This window comes from Tamandua tetradactyla, chromosome 17 (genome assembly GCF_023851605.1).
Source record: "Tamandua tetradactyla isolate mTamTet1 chromosome 17, mTamTet1.pri, whole genome shotgun sequence".
NCBI lineage: Eukaryota > Metazoa > Chordata > Mammalia > Pilosa > Myrmecophagidae > Tamandua > Tamandua tetradactyla.
In genome coordinates this window covers 34,055,179-34,071,648 of record NC_135343.1, presented here as the reverse complement: position 1 = coordinate 34,071,648, position 16,470 = coordinate 34,055,179, and the positions used below count along the sequence as shown (strand labels likewise).

At 39.1% G+C, this 16,470-nt stretch overlaps 1 protein-coding gene across 6 annotated transcripts in view; it reads left to right on the top strand.

Annotated features, from left to right (window-relative positions):
- The window catches only part of USP34 (ubiquitin specific peptidase 34), a 318,270-nt gene that overhangs the window by 19,911 nt on the left and 281,889 nt on the right, over positions 1–16,470 (top strand). The window contains exon 1 of one of the 6 annotated variants that reach the window (XM_077134326.1): positions 4,297–5,438. The exons of 3 other annotated variants lie outside the window; for them this stretch is intronic. In XM_077134326.1, the coding sequence (XP_076990441.1) occupies positions 5,288–5,438 (151 nt within the window). In that variant the 5' untranslated portion in view covers positions 4,297–5,287. Of the gene's footprint in view, positions 1–4,296; positions 5,439–16,470 lie in introns of those variants that run through there. 2 more of the 6 variants (XM_077134323.1, XM_077134327.1) reach the window with 2 other exon arrangements.

The window sequence follows — 16,470 nt, the reverse complement described above, 5'->3', positions numbered from 1 at the left end:
CTCAGCTGGAAGGGCACATGGTGAACACAGCATCATCTGCCAGCTTTGTCTCCTGGCTTCTGGTTGAAGCTCCCCGGGAGGCAAAGTTTTCCTTCTTCATCTCCAAAGGTCGCTTGCTCGTGGACTCCCTGCTTCGTGGTGCTGAAGCATTCTCTGCTCTCTCTGAATCTCTCTCATTCTCCAAAATGTTTCCTCTTTTATAGGACTCCAGAAAGTAATCAAGACCCACCTAGATGGGTGGAGACACATTTCGCCCAATCCAGCTTAACAACCACACTTGATTGGGTTACATCTCCAGGGAGATGATCTAATTACAGATTCAAACATACAGTATTGATTAGGGATTATTCTGCCTTTATAAAATGGGATTTAGATTAAAACATGGCTCTTCAGGGGGACATACATCCTTTCAAACCAGCACAGAGGGCCTTGTCTCGTTCCCAGTGTAAGGGGAAAGCTTTCAGTCTTCATTGAGTACAGTGCTGGCTGTCAGTTTGTTATCTATGCCTTTTATCATATTGAGGAAGTTACCTTTGTTTTCTACCTTTTTTTTTTTATTAATTAAAAAAAATTAACTAACACAACATTTAGAAATCATTCCATTCTACATATGCAATCAGTAATTCTTAATATCATCACATAGATGTATGATCATCATTTCTTAGTACATATGCATCGATTTAGAAAAAGAATTAGCAAGACAACAGAAAAAGAAATAAAATGATAATATAGAGAAAAATAAAAATAAAAATAAAAAATACAAAAATATATAAGAAAAAAAACAAAAAACAACTATACCTCAGATGCAGCTTCATTCAGTGTTTTAACATAATTACATTACAATTAGGTAGTATTGTGCTGTCCATTTTTTTTTTTTTTTTTTTAGAAATCATACCATTCTACATATGCAATCAGTAATTCTTAACATCATCACATAGATGTATGATCATCGTTTCTTAGTACATTTGCATCGATTTAGAAGAACTAGCAATATAACCGAAAAAGATATAGAATGTTAATATAGAGAAAAAAAATAGAAGTAATAATAGTAAGAACAAAACAAAACAAAACAAAAACCTATAGCTCGGATGCAGCTTCATTCAGTGTTTTAACATGATTACTTTACAATTAGGTATTATTGTGCTGTCCATTTTTGAGTTTTTGTATCTAGTCCTGTTGCACAGTCTGTATCCCATCAGCTCCAATTACCCATTATCTTACCCTGTTTCTAACTCCTGCTGAACTCTGTTACCAATGACATATTCCAAGTTTATTCTCGAGTGTCGATTCACATCATTGGGACCATACAGTATTTGTCTTTTAGTTTTTGGCTAGACTCACTCAGCATAATGTTCTCTAGGTCCATCCATGTTATTACATGCTTCATAAGTTTATCCTGCCTTAAAGCTGCATAATATTCCATCGTATGTATATACCACAGTTTGTTTAGCCACTCGTCTGTTGATGGACATTTTGGCTGTTTCCATCTCTTTGCAATTGTAAATAACGCTGCTATAAACATTGGTGTGCAAATGTCCGTTTGAGTTTTTGCCCTTAATTCCTTTGAGTAGATTCCCAGCAACGGTATTGCTGGGTCGTATGGCAATTCTGTATTCAGCTTTTTGAGGAACCACCAAACTGCCTTCCACAGTGGTTGCACCATTTGACATTCCCACCAACAGTGGATAAGTGTGCCTCTTTCTCCGCATCCTCTCCAGCACTTGTCATTTTCTGTTTTGTTGATAATGGCCATTCTGGTGGGTGTGAGATGATATCTCATTGTGGTTTTGATTTGCATTTCTCTAATGGCCAGGGACATTGAGCATCTCTTCATGTGCCTTTTGGCCATTTGTATTTCCTCCTCTGAGAGGTGTCTATTCAAGTCTTTTTCCCATTTTGTAATTGGGTTGGCTGTCTTTTTGTTGTTGAGTTGAACAATCTCATTATAAATTCTGGATACTAGACCTTTATCTGATATGTCGTTTCAAAATATTGATTCCCATTGTGTAGGCTGTCTTTCTACTTTCTTGATGAAGTTCTTTGATGCACAAAAGTGTTTAATTTTGAGGAGTTCCCATTTATTTATTTCCTTCTTCAGTGCTCTTGCTTTAGGTTTAAGGTCCATAAAACCGCCTCCAATTGTAAGATTCATAAGATATCTCCCTACATTTTCCTCTAACTGTTTTATGGTCTTAGACCTAATGTTTAGATCTTTGATCCATTTTGAGTTAACTTTTGTGTAGGGTGTGAGATATGGGTCTTCTTTCATTCTTTTGCATATGGATATCCAGTTCTCTAGGCACCATTTATTGAAGAGACTGTTCTGTCCCAGGTGAGTTGGCTTGACTGCCTTATCAAAGATCAAATGTCCATAGATGAGAGGGTCTATATCTGAGCACTCTATTCGATTCCATTGGTCGATATATCTATCTTTATGCCAATACCATGCTGTTTTGACCACTGTGGCTTCATAATATGCCTTAAAGTCAGGCAGCGCGAGACCTCCAGCTTCGTTTTTTTTCCCTCAAGATGTTTTTAGCAATTCGGGGCACCCTGCCCTTCCAGATCAATTTGCTTATTGGTTTTTCTATTTCTGAAAAATAAGTTGTTGGGATTTTGATTGGTATTGCATTGAATCTGTAAATCAATTTAGGTAGGATTGACATCTTAACTATATTTAGTCTTCCAATCCATGAACACGGTATGCCCTTCCATCTATTTAGGTCTTCTGTGATTTCTTTTAGCAGTTTTTTGTAGTTTTCTTTATATAGGTTTTTTGTCTCTTTAGTTAAATTTATTCCTAAGTATTTTATTCTTTTAGTTGCAATTGTAAATGGAATTCGTTTCTTGATTCCCCCTCCGCTTGTTCATTGCTAGTGTATAGAAATGCTACAGATTTTTGAATGTTGATCTTGTAACCTGCTACTTTGCTGTACTCATTTATTAGCTCTAGTAGTTTTGTTGTGGATTTTTCCAGGTTTTCGACGTATAGTATCATATCGTCTGCAAACAGTGATAGTTTTACTTCTTCCTTTCCAGTTTTGATGCCTTGTATTTCTTTTGCTTGTCTAATTGCTCTGGCTAGAACCTCCAACACAATGTTGAATAATAGTGGTGATAGTGGACATCCTTGTCTTGTTCCTGATCTTAGGGGGAAATTTTCAATTTTTCCCCATTGAGGATGATATTAGCTGTGGGTTTTTCATATATTCCCTCTATCATTTTAAGGAAGTTCCCTTGTATTCCTATCTTTTGAAGTATTTTCAACAGGAAAGGATGTTGAATCTTGTCAAATGCCTTCTCTGCATCAATTGAGATGATCATGTGATTTTTCTGCTTTGATTTGTAGATATGGTGTATTACATTAATTGATTTTCTTATGTTGAACCATCCTTGCATACTTGGGATGATGTTTTCTACCTTTTGAAGTGTTTTTATCAGAAAGAGATACTGAATTTTGTGCAGTGCTCTTTCAGCATCAGTTGAAATGATCACGTGATTTCCCCCTTTTGATTTGTTAATGTGCTGTATTACATTAATTGATCTCCTTGTATTGGTTCCTTGCATTGCTGTTATAAATCCCACTTGGTTGTGGTATATAGTTCATTTAATGTGTTGTTGGATTTGATTTGCTAGTATTTTGTTGAGAATTTTTGAATCTGTTGTCATAAGGGAGATTGGCCTGTAGTTAGTTTCCCTTTCTTATAGCATCTTTACCCAGTTTTGGTATTTAAGTGATGTTGGCTTTATAAAATGAGTTAGGTAATGTTCCTTTGTCCTCAACATTTTGGAAAAGTTTGAGTAGAATTGGTATTAGTTCTTTTTGGAATGTTTGATAAAATTCTGCTGTGAAGCCCTTTTATCCCTGGGCTTTTCTTCGTAGGAAGATTTTTGATGAATGATTGAATCTCTTTACTTGTGATAGGTTTATTTAGATCTTCTATTTCTCCTCTAGTCAGTGTAGTTTCTTTGTGTGTTTCTAGGAATTTATCCATTTCGTCTGAGCGGATAACCTGTTGGCATATAGTCGTTCATGGTATCCTCTTATGATTTTCTTTTTTAATTTCTTCAGGGTCTGTGGTAATGAACCCCCTCATTTCTGATTTTGTTTATTTACATCCTTTTTTTTCCTTTTGTCCACCTTGCTATTGGCCATTGATTTTATTGATATTCTCAAAGAACCAACTTTTGGTTTTATTGATTCTTTCTGTTGCTCTTTGGTTCTCTCATTCATTTATCTCCATTTTAATCTTTGTCATTTCTCTTCTTCAGTTTTGTTTGAGGTAGTTTTCTGTTCTTTCTCAAGTTCCTCCAGGTGAACATTTAAGTCTTCAGTTTTTGATCTTTGTTCTGTTTTAGTATAGGTATTTAGGGGAATAAATTTCCCTTGGTACCACCTTTGCTGCATGCCTTGAGTTCTGGTGTGTTGTATTCTCATTTTCATTTGTTTCCAGAAAGCTACTGATTTCTCTAGTAATTTCTTCTTTGACCCACTGATTGTTTAACAATGTGTTGCTTAATCGCCATGTATTTGTGAAAGTGCTTGTTCTTTGGTGGTTATTGATTTCCAGCTTCACTCCATTGTGATCAGAGAAACGGATTTCAATGATTTCAGTGTTTTTAAATTTATAAAGACCTGTTTTGTGCCCCAGCATATGATCAATCCTGGAGAATATTCCATGAGCACTAGAGAAGAATGTATATCCTGGGGTTTTGGGGTACAATGACCTATATATGTATGTGAAGTCTAATTCATTTATCAAGTTATTTAAGTTCTCTATTATCTTCTTGATTCTCTGTCTGGTTGTTTGGTATGTGGAGGAGAGCAGTAATATTGAAGTCTCCTACTGTTAATGTTGAAACATCTGTTCCCTTCAGGTTTGCCGTTTGTCTCATGTACGTTGCAGGTCCCTGATTGAGAGCATAAACATTTATGATTGTTATTTCTTCTTGGTGAAATGTCCCAATTTATTTTACCCCTTATCCCCACTATTATTTATTTATTTTTAGTCATACATGTATATATTTTAATATTTTTATTGTCAACCTTAACAAACATACAGATATTCTCTACATGGTGTACAGTGGCTCACAATATCATCACATAGTTGTGTATTTGTCACCATGATCTTCTTTTGAACATTTGCATCACTCCATAAAAAGAGATAAAAAAGAAAAAAAAAATCTCATACATACCACATCTTTTGCCCCTCGCTTCCATTGACCACTAGTATTCAGCCTACTCAGTTTATTTTAACCTTGTCCCTCCTATTATTGTTTATTTTTTATGCATTTTTTAACTCATCTTTCCATACCGCAGATAAAAGGAGCATCAGACACAGGGTTTTCACTGTCATGCAGTCACATTGTAAAAGCTATGTCATTATACAGTCATCTTCAAGAAACATGGCTACTGGAACACAGCCCTACAGTTTCAGGTACTTCCCTCTAGCCACTCTAATTCACTGTAAACTAAAAAGGGATATCTATATAATGTTTAAGAATAACTGCCAGGATAACCTCTTGACTGTTTGAAATCTGTCAGCCACTGACACTTTATCTTGTCTCATTTTTCTCTTCCCCCTTTTGGTCAAGAAGGCTTTCTCAATCCCTCAATGCCGGCTCCTGGCTCATCTGGGATTTCTATGTAATCTTGTCAGGGAGATGGACACCCCTGGAAGTCATGTCCCACATATTGGGGAGGGCAATGAATTCATCTGTTGGTTTGGCTTAGAAAGAGATGCCACATCTGAGCAACAAAAGAGGTTTTCTGGGGGTGACTCTTAGGCATAATTTTTTTTCTTTTTTTTTTTATATGGGTAGGCACAGGGAATCGAACCTGGGTCTCGGGCATGGCAGGTGAGAACTCTGCCTGCTGAGCCACCATGGCCTGCCCTTGGCATAATTTTAAGTAGGCTTAGCCTGTCCTTTGCAAGTAAGTTTCATAGGGGCAAAGCCCAAGATCAAGGGCTTGGCCTGTTGATTTGGTTGTCCCCACAGCTTGCGAAGATATCAGAAATTCTCCAAATGACGAAGTTAAATATTTCCTCCTTCCTCCCCAGTCCCTCAAGGGTACTTTGCAGATACTTCTTTATTCACTGTCCAGGTCACTCTGGGATTTATGGGGGCATCACATTAACCTTGACAAACCAAAAAATGTCATGTCCTATTCAAGAGTCCATGTACTTATGGTGTTAACTAAACTGACCATACAAGTTAAATTAGGTAATGCACTATCCAAAATATAAATTTTGTACCAAATAAACATCTCTTTGGTTTCACATGGAAGTTGAAGTTTTAATATATTTCCATCTTTTTTGCCGTTAGCTCTTTTGTGTGTTAAAAGTCAGTTTTCCTGTTCTCTTGCTTATTCTTTCTTCTGCCTCTTCAAATCTGCTTATGTCTGTAGTATAGTTTTTATTTTGTCTACAGTTTCTTTAATCTCTGTGATATCTGCTATTTATTCTTTCAAATTTCTCTTTATGCTCTTCTAGAGTCTTCTTTGTCTTCTTTATGTCATTAGTCATATGTGCTGGTTTGAAAGGATATATGTCCCCTAGAAAAGCCCTGTTTTAATCAAAATCCCATTCCCTATTCAGTACTGTATGTTTGAAACTGTAATCAGATCATCTCCCTGGATGATTTGGTTTAGTCACGAGTGGTTGTTAAACTGGATTAAGTGACAACATACCTCCACCCATTTGGGGTCTTGATAAATTTCTGGAGTCCTATATAAGAGGAAACATTTTGGAGAATGGAAGAGATTTGGAGAGAGCAGAGAATGCTGCAGCACCACGAAGCAGAGAGTCCATGAGCCAGTGACCTTTGGCAGTGAAGAAGGAAAACGCCTCCCGGGGAGCTCGTGAAACTGGAAGCCAGGAGAGAAAGCTCGCAGATGACGCTGTGTTCGCCATGTACCCTTCCATCGGAGAGAGAAGCCCTGACTGTGTTCGTCATGTGCCTTCTCACTTGAGAGAGAAACCCTGAACTTCATCGGCCCTTCTTGAACCAAGGTATCTTTTGGATGGATGCCTTTGATTGGACATTTCTATAGACTTGTTCTAATTGGGACATTTTCTCAGCCTTAGAACTGTGAACTAGCAACTTATTAAATTCCTCTGTTGAAAAGCCATTCTATTTCTGGTATATTGCATTCCGGCAGCTAGCAAACTAGAGCATCATACTTTAGATTTTAGGTAGTAGAATTGTATGAACATCTTTGATTAGTTGGCGCAAAGTCTGAGTCTCTTCTGGTGTTGCAATTTAATCATTAGGCTGAGGTATATCTGTCTGTATTTTCATATATGTGTGATCTTCTATTGCCTTTGAGGCGTGTAAGTGTCTTGATAAGCTTGCTTTGGAAGTTGGTTTTCTTCAGTAGTCAAAAGCTTTGTATTTGTGGAATGGCTGTGGAGCAGGATGTAGGACATTAGGCGGGGCACAACAGTGTGGCAATGGGTTGTGGCTCAGGTATAGGCACAGATTGGGCTTGCTGTTCTTGTGCCTGTGAGCATGGAGTGCAGGGCATGGGGTTGTGGAGGTTTGGTGTGGGGGCCATGGGGGTGGGGTGCAGCTCAGGCAGGACTTGGAGTGCAGGAGCAGGGTGCAGCATGGGCACACAGAGCTAGGGTGTAATAGAAGGTGGTTGGATAGGACTGTGCAGACCAGCATGGGTGGGTGGTGTGCATACAGGATGTGGATGGTCATGTGGAGTGAGGATCATGGGTATCAGGGTGTGGGGTATGGGGCAAAGAAGTCAGAGCACAGGGAGAGTAGGGTGCAGGGAGGTGTCCGGTTGCTTGGGATGCAGATACATGAGTGTATGGGTAGATTATAGGTTGTGGGGGTTGCGAGACATAGATCAGGTGTGTGTATGTCAAGTGGTTGGGCCCATGATGCAGCTCTGCAGGGCCCGGGCAGTTGGGTCAGGAGTGCACACATGTCCAGGTTGGGAGTTCACAGATGCGTACTTGAGTACCTGTCCAGTGTGGGAGCAGGGTGCTTGTGCCAGATGGTGTGGCAGGAGTGTGCACGTGTGTGGGACAGGGTGGGGTGAGGTGCAGGGGTCAAGAGGTAAGTGCATGGATGCATGTGTGCTTGGCGGGAAGGATGTGGCTATGCACATGGGCAGGGCTCTGGTTTGTGGGTCTGGGGGCAGGTCCTGGTATGCGGAGCTCAGAGGCAGCATGGAAGGGTTGTGCCTGCATGTGGTGGGGGCAGGTGTGGCCTGGACATGCAGGTCAGTTCTTGTTGAGAGCTGGGGCTTGTGGCAGGGGTGTGTGACTGCATGGATCTGGGGAGTGGGCACATGCTGATGTAAGCGTGCGCAGAATTCAGCAGGAAATGGGGCATGGTTGTGCAACTGAATTGGCTGGGTGCAGGTGTGACTCAGTCATGAAGGTGAGTGCCTACAGCCTGGATGTGCAAGCAACTGCCTGCAGGGGTCAGGGAGAGTCTAGGGGCTTGGGAGGGATGGGGTGTTGTAGAAACAGAATGGCTTTTAAATAGAGGAATTTAATAAGTTGCTAGTTTACAGTTCCAAGGCTGAGAAAATGTCCCAATTAAAGCAAGTTTTGAGAAATGTCCAATCTAAGGAATCCAGGGAAAGATACCTTGGTTCATGAAGACCGATGAATTTCAGGGTTTGTCTCTCAAGTGAGAAGGCACGTGGCGGACACAGTCAGAGTTTCTTTCTCATCTGGAAGGGTACATGGCGAACACGGCATCATCTGCTAACTTGTTCTCCTGGCTTCCTGTTTCATGTAGCTACCTGGGAGACATTTTCCTTCTTCATCTCCAAAGGTCGCTGGGTGGTGGACTCTGCTTCTCATGGCTGTGTCATTCTGCTGTGCTTTCTCTGGATCTCCTTCATTCTCCAAAATGTTTTCTCTTTTATAGGACTTCAGAAACATCTCAAGACCCACCCAAATGGGTGGTGACATGTCATCACCTAATCCAGCTTAACAACCACTCTTGGTTAAATCACGCCCCGCAGGAAGAAGATCTGATTACTGTTTTAAGCATACAGTATTGAATAGGGATTATTCTGCCTTTACGAAATGGGATTAGAATTAAAACATGGCCTTTTTAGGGGGCATACATCCTTTCAAACCAGCACATGGGGCTAGACTGTGTGCTTGTGTGGATGTCGTGAGCTGGGCAGGCGTGCCCAGAGTGGGGATGTGGGGCAGGAACGTGGGATGGGGTTGGGTTTGCGGCTGGGGCGCTTGGAGTATGGTGTAGCGGGCAGGTGACAGGGTTCGGGTGTATGATGAATCTCAGGGTGGGGGTGATGCGCATTAGGGTAGTGAGTATACACGGCTTGGTATACTTTCTTGTCCCTTCTGCTTATTTGCATTCCGGAGGCCTTTGGACTTCCATTTGGTAAGGGGTGCATTAGGCTGTTTGCATTAGCTGGGTGGTATATGATTCTCTGTGTCCCAGTTCTAAAGCTTTTACAATCAGGGCTTCCCTGTGTGATATGCAATACCCAGATCCACCATGGAATCACTGTCTCAGTTGCCTTTTTGTCACTTCTCTAGCTGTTGGACTAGTGGATTTTTTAATCCCTTTGTGTAATCAGTTAACTTAGGAGGTAGAGCCATGGTCGTCTGGCAGATGGATGCCTGTAGCTGCTGTGGGGAGAGGGTAATTTACCACTTTTTATCTTAATTTACCAGCCTCTAACTCCTGATCTTCCTTGGATGCTGTACAGTGTCTTATTGTACTCCGGAGTTTCAAAAACATGTATTTTTTCCTGGCATTTCTTGTCCATTTAGTTGTTGAAGAGTACTGAATGCTGGAGCTTCATGCTTTCCTGTTTGCCTACAATTACCATCAGAGTATAGCTTTCCTAACAGTAAGTTTAGATAACTGACTGAGGTGTAAAAGCATAGGGTCCTTTCTGTTCTTTACTATGCATGCATCTTGTCCTAGGTGTGTTTGTATGTCTGTTTTAGTTGGCTAAGACTTCTGGAAGGCAGTATACCAGAAATGGATTGGCTTTTATAAAGGGAGTATATTTAGTTACAAATTATTCTAGTTTGCTAGCTGCTGGAATGCAGTATACCAGAAGCAGAATGGCTGTTAAAAGGAGGAATTTAATAAGTTGGTAGTTTACAGTTCTAAGGCCAAGAAAATGTCCTAGTTAAAGCAAGTCTGTAGAAATGTCCAATTTAAGACATCCAGGAAAAGATACCTTGGTTCAAGAGGCCAATGAAGTTGAGGGTTTCTTTCTCAAGTGGAAGAGCACATGGCGAACACAGAATTTCTCTCTCATCTGGAAAGGCGCATGTTCATCACGGTTAGGGTTCCTCTTTCATCTGAAAGGGTACATGGTGAGCACAGCGTCATCTGCTAGCTTCTTCTCCTGGCTCCCTGTTTCCTGAAGCTCCCCGGGATACCTGTTCCTTCTTCATCTCCAAAGGTCGCTGGCTGGTGGACTCTGCTTCTTGTACCTATGTTGTTCTGCTCTGCTCTCTCTGAATCTCTTTTTTTTCCTCCGAAATGTTTCCTCTTTTATAGGACTACAAGGAGATGATCTAATTATAGTTTCAGACATTGAATACTGAATAAGGATTAGAAGAAATGGCTGCCCTGTACAAAATGAAATTATGATTAAAATATGACTTTTCTAGGGTACATACATCATGTCAAACCAGCACACAAATTTACAGTTCTTTGAAGGAAAGATAGCTGGTTTTCCTCTAGCTTTCTCTATCATATAGGAGGACTCAAGGGGATGTCTTCAGACTTTCCCTCTTGGCTTCTGGATTCAGACGGCTGAAGTGTGAGGCGATTCCTTTCTGCATCCCCAAATGTCGAGGTCTGAGCTGGTTCTGAACTCCTCACTAATGACTCCTGTATTTAAGCCTCACTTGTTGCTGGAGGCACTCCACTTAGCCAACTGCAGATGTAATCAGCCGTAGATGAACTTCACATGCTGAGATTTAGGTCCACAGCCACAGACCCACAGGGCACCATCACTTGGTCAAATTGACACCTGAATCTAACTACTAAAGTGGCCTTAGAAATCCTGTTTGCATGGATATGAATGCCTTTTTTCCTAGGAATGTGTGTTTCTTCATGTTCCTTGGCACGGTACTTAATATATATTCCACAACTGGTATGTCCCAGTCTGCTGTGACTTGAGTATTCTTCTACAGCAGTCTGTAGGCAAGCTCAGTGAACAGTCTCTACATGCAGGGCAAGTGAGGCTGTGATGAATGCCCTAGTTTTGTCTTTAGGATGCCAAGAGACAGATTGGCACAGACATATATGCGTGGGCTCAGTATGTGCATGAGGGTTACTGTGTTCCTTCCTGGACTGGAATCAGGGACCTGCACTGAGAGTGGGGACCAGTTCTGCCCTTAGGCAGTGAGGGCATAGGAGAGGGCTAAGTGTGGTGCCATGAGAACCTATGTTCTGTTGATTTGGCATTTGACTTTAATTTTATTTTATAGACCCATATAGTAGATAAAAACAGATGCAATCACTTCCCTAAACAAATATATTCTTGCCAATACGGATAGTGAGACTTACTGTGTTATTTGTATCAGCATATTTGGTTCTGCAGTTTTAATAGTGACTAGAGGAAGAAGTTCAGTGAGCTCTTGGTTTGTATATAGGAATGCTGTTCACATCTTTAGATCAGATACTCAGTTAAGAATTTTTCTGCTCCCTCTGGAACTGGGACCAGCGATCTTCACTGGGAGTGTGCAGCCTGTCTGTGTGTGAAGTAAGTGAGGGTTGGGATTGGTGCCTTGCCACCCTACTGCTTTTTTAAAAAAGTTTATTTTTTTAAGCTTTTTTTTTACTGTGTAATATAATATATGTATAAAGCAAAGAAAGAAAAAAGCAATGGTTTTCAAAGTACTCTTTACCAAGTAGTTACAGAGCAAATCCCCAAAATTATCACGGGCTACCATACCATCCTCTAAGATTTTTCCTTCTAGCTGCTCCAGGATATAGGAGGTTAGAAGGAATAAATATTTTTTATCATCACAATTGACTTTTTTGTTGTTGTTTTGTGAAAAATAGTATACATGCAAAAAACAAAAAATTTCTAAGCATAACACAACAGTTAGCTGGAGAAGTTTTCAGAATTTGGTATGGGTTACAGTACTACGATTTTAGGTTTTTACTTCTAACTTCTGTAAGATACTGGAGACTAAAAGAAATATCAATTTGGTGATTCTGCAAACATATTTGTTAAATCCTACCTTTCTCTGTATAACTCTATCATCACCTTTGATCTTTTGTTTTTTAATTTTCTTTATTTTTTTAAAAAATATAACACCAAACAAACGCAAGAATACGTAACTTTTGATCATTCCATTCTACATATGTAATCAGTAATTCACAATATCACATAGTTGCATATTTAACATTATGATCATTTCTTAGAACATTTGCATCAATTCAGAACAAGAAATAAAAACAAAAAAAATTGATACATACCATACCCCTTACCCCTCCCTTTCATTGATCACTACCATGTCAATCTAAATTTATTTTAACATTTGTTACCCCTATTATTTATTTTTATTCCGTTTGTTTTACTCGTCTGTTGATAAGGTAGATAAAAGGAGCATCACATACAAGGTTTTCACAATCACACAGTATCATTATGAAAGCTATATCATTTTACAATCATCTTCAAGGAACATGGCTACTGGAACACAGCTGTACATTTTCAGGCGTTCCCTCCAGCCTCTCCATTACTTATTTTTTTAAAAAATTTTTTTATTAAAAAAAATTTACAGAAAGAAATACAAACATTCCCAATATGTGATCATTCCATTCTACATATATAATCAGTAATTCACAATATCATCACATAGCTGCAGATTCATCATCCTGATCATTTCTTATAACATTTGCATCAATTCAGAAAAAGAAACAAAAAGACAACAGAAAATAAAACAAAAACAGAAAAAAGAAACCATACAAACTATACCCCTTACTCCTCCCTTTCATTGATCACTAATGTTTAAAACTAAATTTATTTTAACATTTGTTCCCCATATCATCTATCCCTATTCCACATGTTCTACTCATCTGTTGACAAGGTAGATAAAAGGAGCATAAGACACAAGGTTTTCACAATTACACAGTCACACTGTGAAAGCTACACCATTATACAGTCACCATCAAGAGACATGGCTATTGGAACACAGCTCTACATTTTCAGGCAGATCCCTCTAGCCTCTCCATGTCCTCTTAGATAACAAGGTGATATCTACTTAATGCATAAGAATAACCTCCAGAATAACCTCTCGACTCTGTTTGAAATCTCTCAGCCATTGACACTTTGTCCCATTTCACTCTTCCCCCTTTTGGTCGAGAAGGTTTTCTCAATCCCTTGATGCTGGGTGTCAGCTCATTCTAGAGTATTTCTCAATCCCTTGATGCTGAGTCCGAGTTCATTCTCAGATTTCTCTCCCACGTTGCCAGGAAGATCCACACCTCTGGGAGTCATGTCCCATGTAGGCAGGGGGAGGGTGGTGAGTTTTCTTATTGTGTTGGCTGGAGAGAGAGGCCACATCTGAGCAACAAAAGAGGTTCTCTTGGGGGTGACTCTTAGGCCTAATTTTAAGTAGGCTTGATCTATCCTTTGTGGGGTTAAGTTTCATATGAACAAACCCCAAGACTGGGGGCTCAGCCTAGAGCTTTGGTTGTCCACACTGCTTGTGAGAATATCAAGAATTCAACTTGGGGAGGTGAATTTTCCCCCGTTCTCACCATTCCCCAAAGGGGACTTTGCAAATACTTTTCCGCTTACTGATCAAATCGCTCTGGGATTCATTGGGGCATCACTCTGGACAAACCAACAAAATCTTGTGTCTTACCCAAGGTTCCATGTAATTATGTTGTTAAACCAAGCCATCTACATAAGGTATATTAGGAAATGCACTAGTCAAAATATAAATTTTGTACCAAATAAAGATTTGTTGCTTTAGTCTCACACATAAGTTGAAATTTAAAAATATTAATTACCATCTGTTTTCAGCACCCTGCAGTAATGACATTCCTTTGTTTTTCCTCATGTAAAAACATTTTTTAAATTTGTACATTTAGTCATTGTCATTATACACTCTAGGCAATCCTAGATTATACCACCTCAAACTTTGTCGTCTATATTTCTTTCTGATTTCATTTGTACCCCCAGCCCTCCTCCCTCTTATCATTCTCACATTCAGCTTCATTCAGTGTTTTAACATAATTGTATTACAGTTAGGTAGCATTGTGTTGTCCATTTCTGAGTTTTTACATTCCATCCTATTGCACAACCTGTATCCCTTCAGCTCCAGTTACCCAATATCTTACCCTATTTCTATGTCCTGATGGTCTCTGTTACCAATGAAATATTCCAAGTTTATTCAGTAATGTCAGTTCATATCAGTGAGACTATACAGTATTTGTCCTTTCGTTTTTGGCTAATCTCACTCAGCATAATGTTCTCAAGGTCTATCCATGTTGTTACATACTTCATAATTTTATTCTGTCTTACAGCTGCATAATATTCCATCGTATGTATATGCCACAGTTTGTTTAGCCACCTGTCCATTGATGGACACTTTGGCTGTTTCCATCTCTTGGCAATTGTAAATAATGCTGCTGTAAACATTGGTGTGCAAATGTCCGTTTGTGTCCTTGCTCTCATGTCCTTTGAGTAGAGACAGCATATAGATGGGTCCTGTTTTTGAATTCACTCTGCCAGTTTATGTCTTTTGACTGGGGAGTTTAGTCCATTACCTTTTTTTTTTTTTTTTTTTTTAATTTTTTTTATTAATCAAAAAAAAAGAAAAGAAATTAACACAACATTTAGAAATCATTCCATTCTACAAATGCACTCAGTAATTCTTAGTATCATCACATAGATGTATGATCATCATTTCTTAGTACATTTGCATTGATTTAGGAAAAGAACTAGCAAAAGAGCAGAAAAAGATATAGAATGTTAATATAGAGAAGAGAATTAAAATAATAATACTAATAAAATATATATATATATAAAAAGGAAAGAGAAAAAAAAAACAAAAGATACAAACACACAAACAAACAAACAAAAAAACATATTTCAGGTGCAGCTTCATTCAGTGTTCCAACCTAGTTACATTACACTTAGGTATTATTGTGCTGTCCATTTTTGAGTTTTTGTATCTAGTCCTGTTGCACAGTCTGTATCCCTTCAGCTCCAATTACCCATTATCTTACCCTGTTTCTAACTCCTGCTGGTCTCTGTTACCAATGATATATTCCAAGTTGATTCTCGAATGTCGGTTCACATCAGTGGGACCTTACAGTATTTGTCCTTTAGTTTTGGGCTAGACTCACTCAGCATAGTGTTCTCTAGGTCCATCCATGTTATTACATGCTTCATAAGTTTAGTCTGTCTTAAAGCTGCATAATATTCCATCGTAGGTATACGCCCCAGTTTGTTTAGCCACTCGTCTGTTGATGAACATTTTGGCTGTTTCCATCTCTTTGCAATTGTAGATAATGCTGCTATAAACACTGGTGTGCAAATGTCCATCTGTGTCTTTGCCCTTAAGTCCTTTGAGTAGATACCTAGCAGTGGTATTGTTGGGTCGTAATCCATTCTGCCATTCTATGTCTTTTGATTGGGAAATTCAGTCCATTAACTTTTAGTATTATTACTGTTTGGATAATATTTTCCTCTACCATTTTGGCTTTTGTATTATATATATCATATCTGATTTTCCTTCTTTCTACACTTTACTCCATACCTCTCTCTTCTGTCTTTTCGTATCTGACTCCAGTGCTCCCTTTAGTATTTCTTGCAGAGCTGGTCTCTTGGTCACAAATTCTCTCAGTGACTTTTTGTCTATAAATGTTTTAGTTTCTCCTTCATTTTTGAAGGACAATTTTGCTGGATATAGGAGTCTTGGTTGGCAGTTTTTCTCTTTTAGTAATTTAAATATATCATCCCACTGTCTTCTAGCTTCCATGGTTTCTGCTGAGAAATCTACACATAGTCTTATTGGGTTTCCCTTGTATGTGACAGATTGTTTTTCTCTTGCTGCTTTCAAGATCCTCTCTTTCTCTTTGACCTCTGACATTCTAACTAGTAAGTGTCTTGGAGAACGCCTATTTGGGTCTATTCTCTTTGGGGTGCGCTGCACTTCTTGGATCTGCAAATTTAGGTCTTTCATAAGAGTTGGGAAATTTTCAGTGATAATTTCTTCCATTAGTTTTTCTCCTCTTTTTCCCTTCTCTTCTCCTTCTGGGACACCCACAACACGTATATTTGTGCGCTTCATATTGTCATTCAGTTCCCTGATCCCCTGCTCAAGTTTTTCCATTCTTTTGCCTATAGTTTCTGTTTCGTTTTGGAATTCAGATGTTCCATCCTCCAGTTCACTACTTGTAGCTTCTGTCTCTTTAGATCTACCATTGTAGGTATCCATTGTTTTTTCCATTTTTTCTTCTTTGTCCTTCACTCCC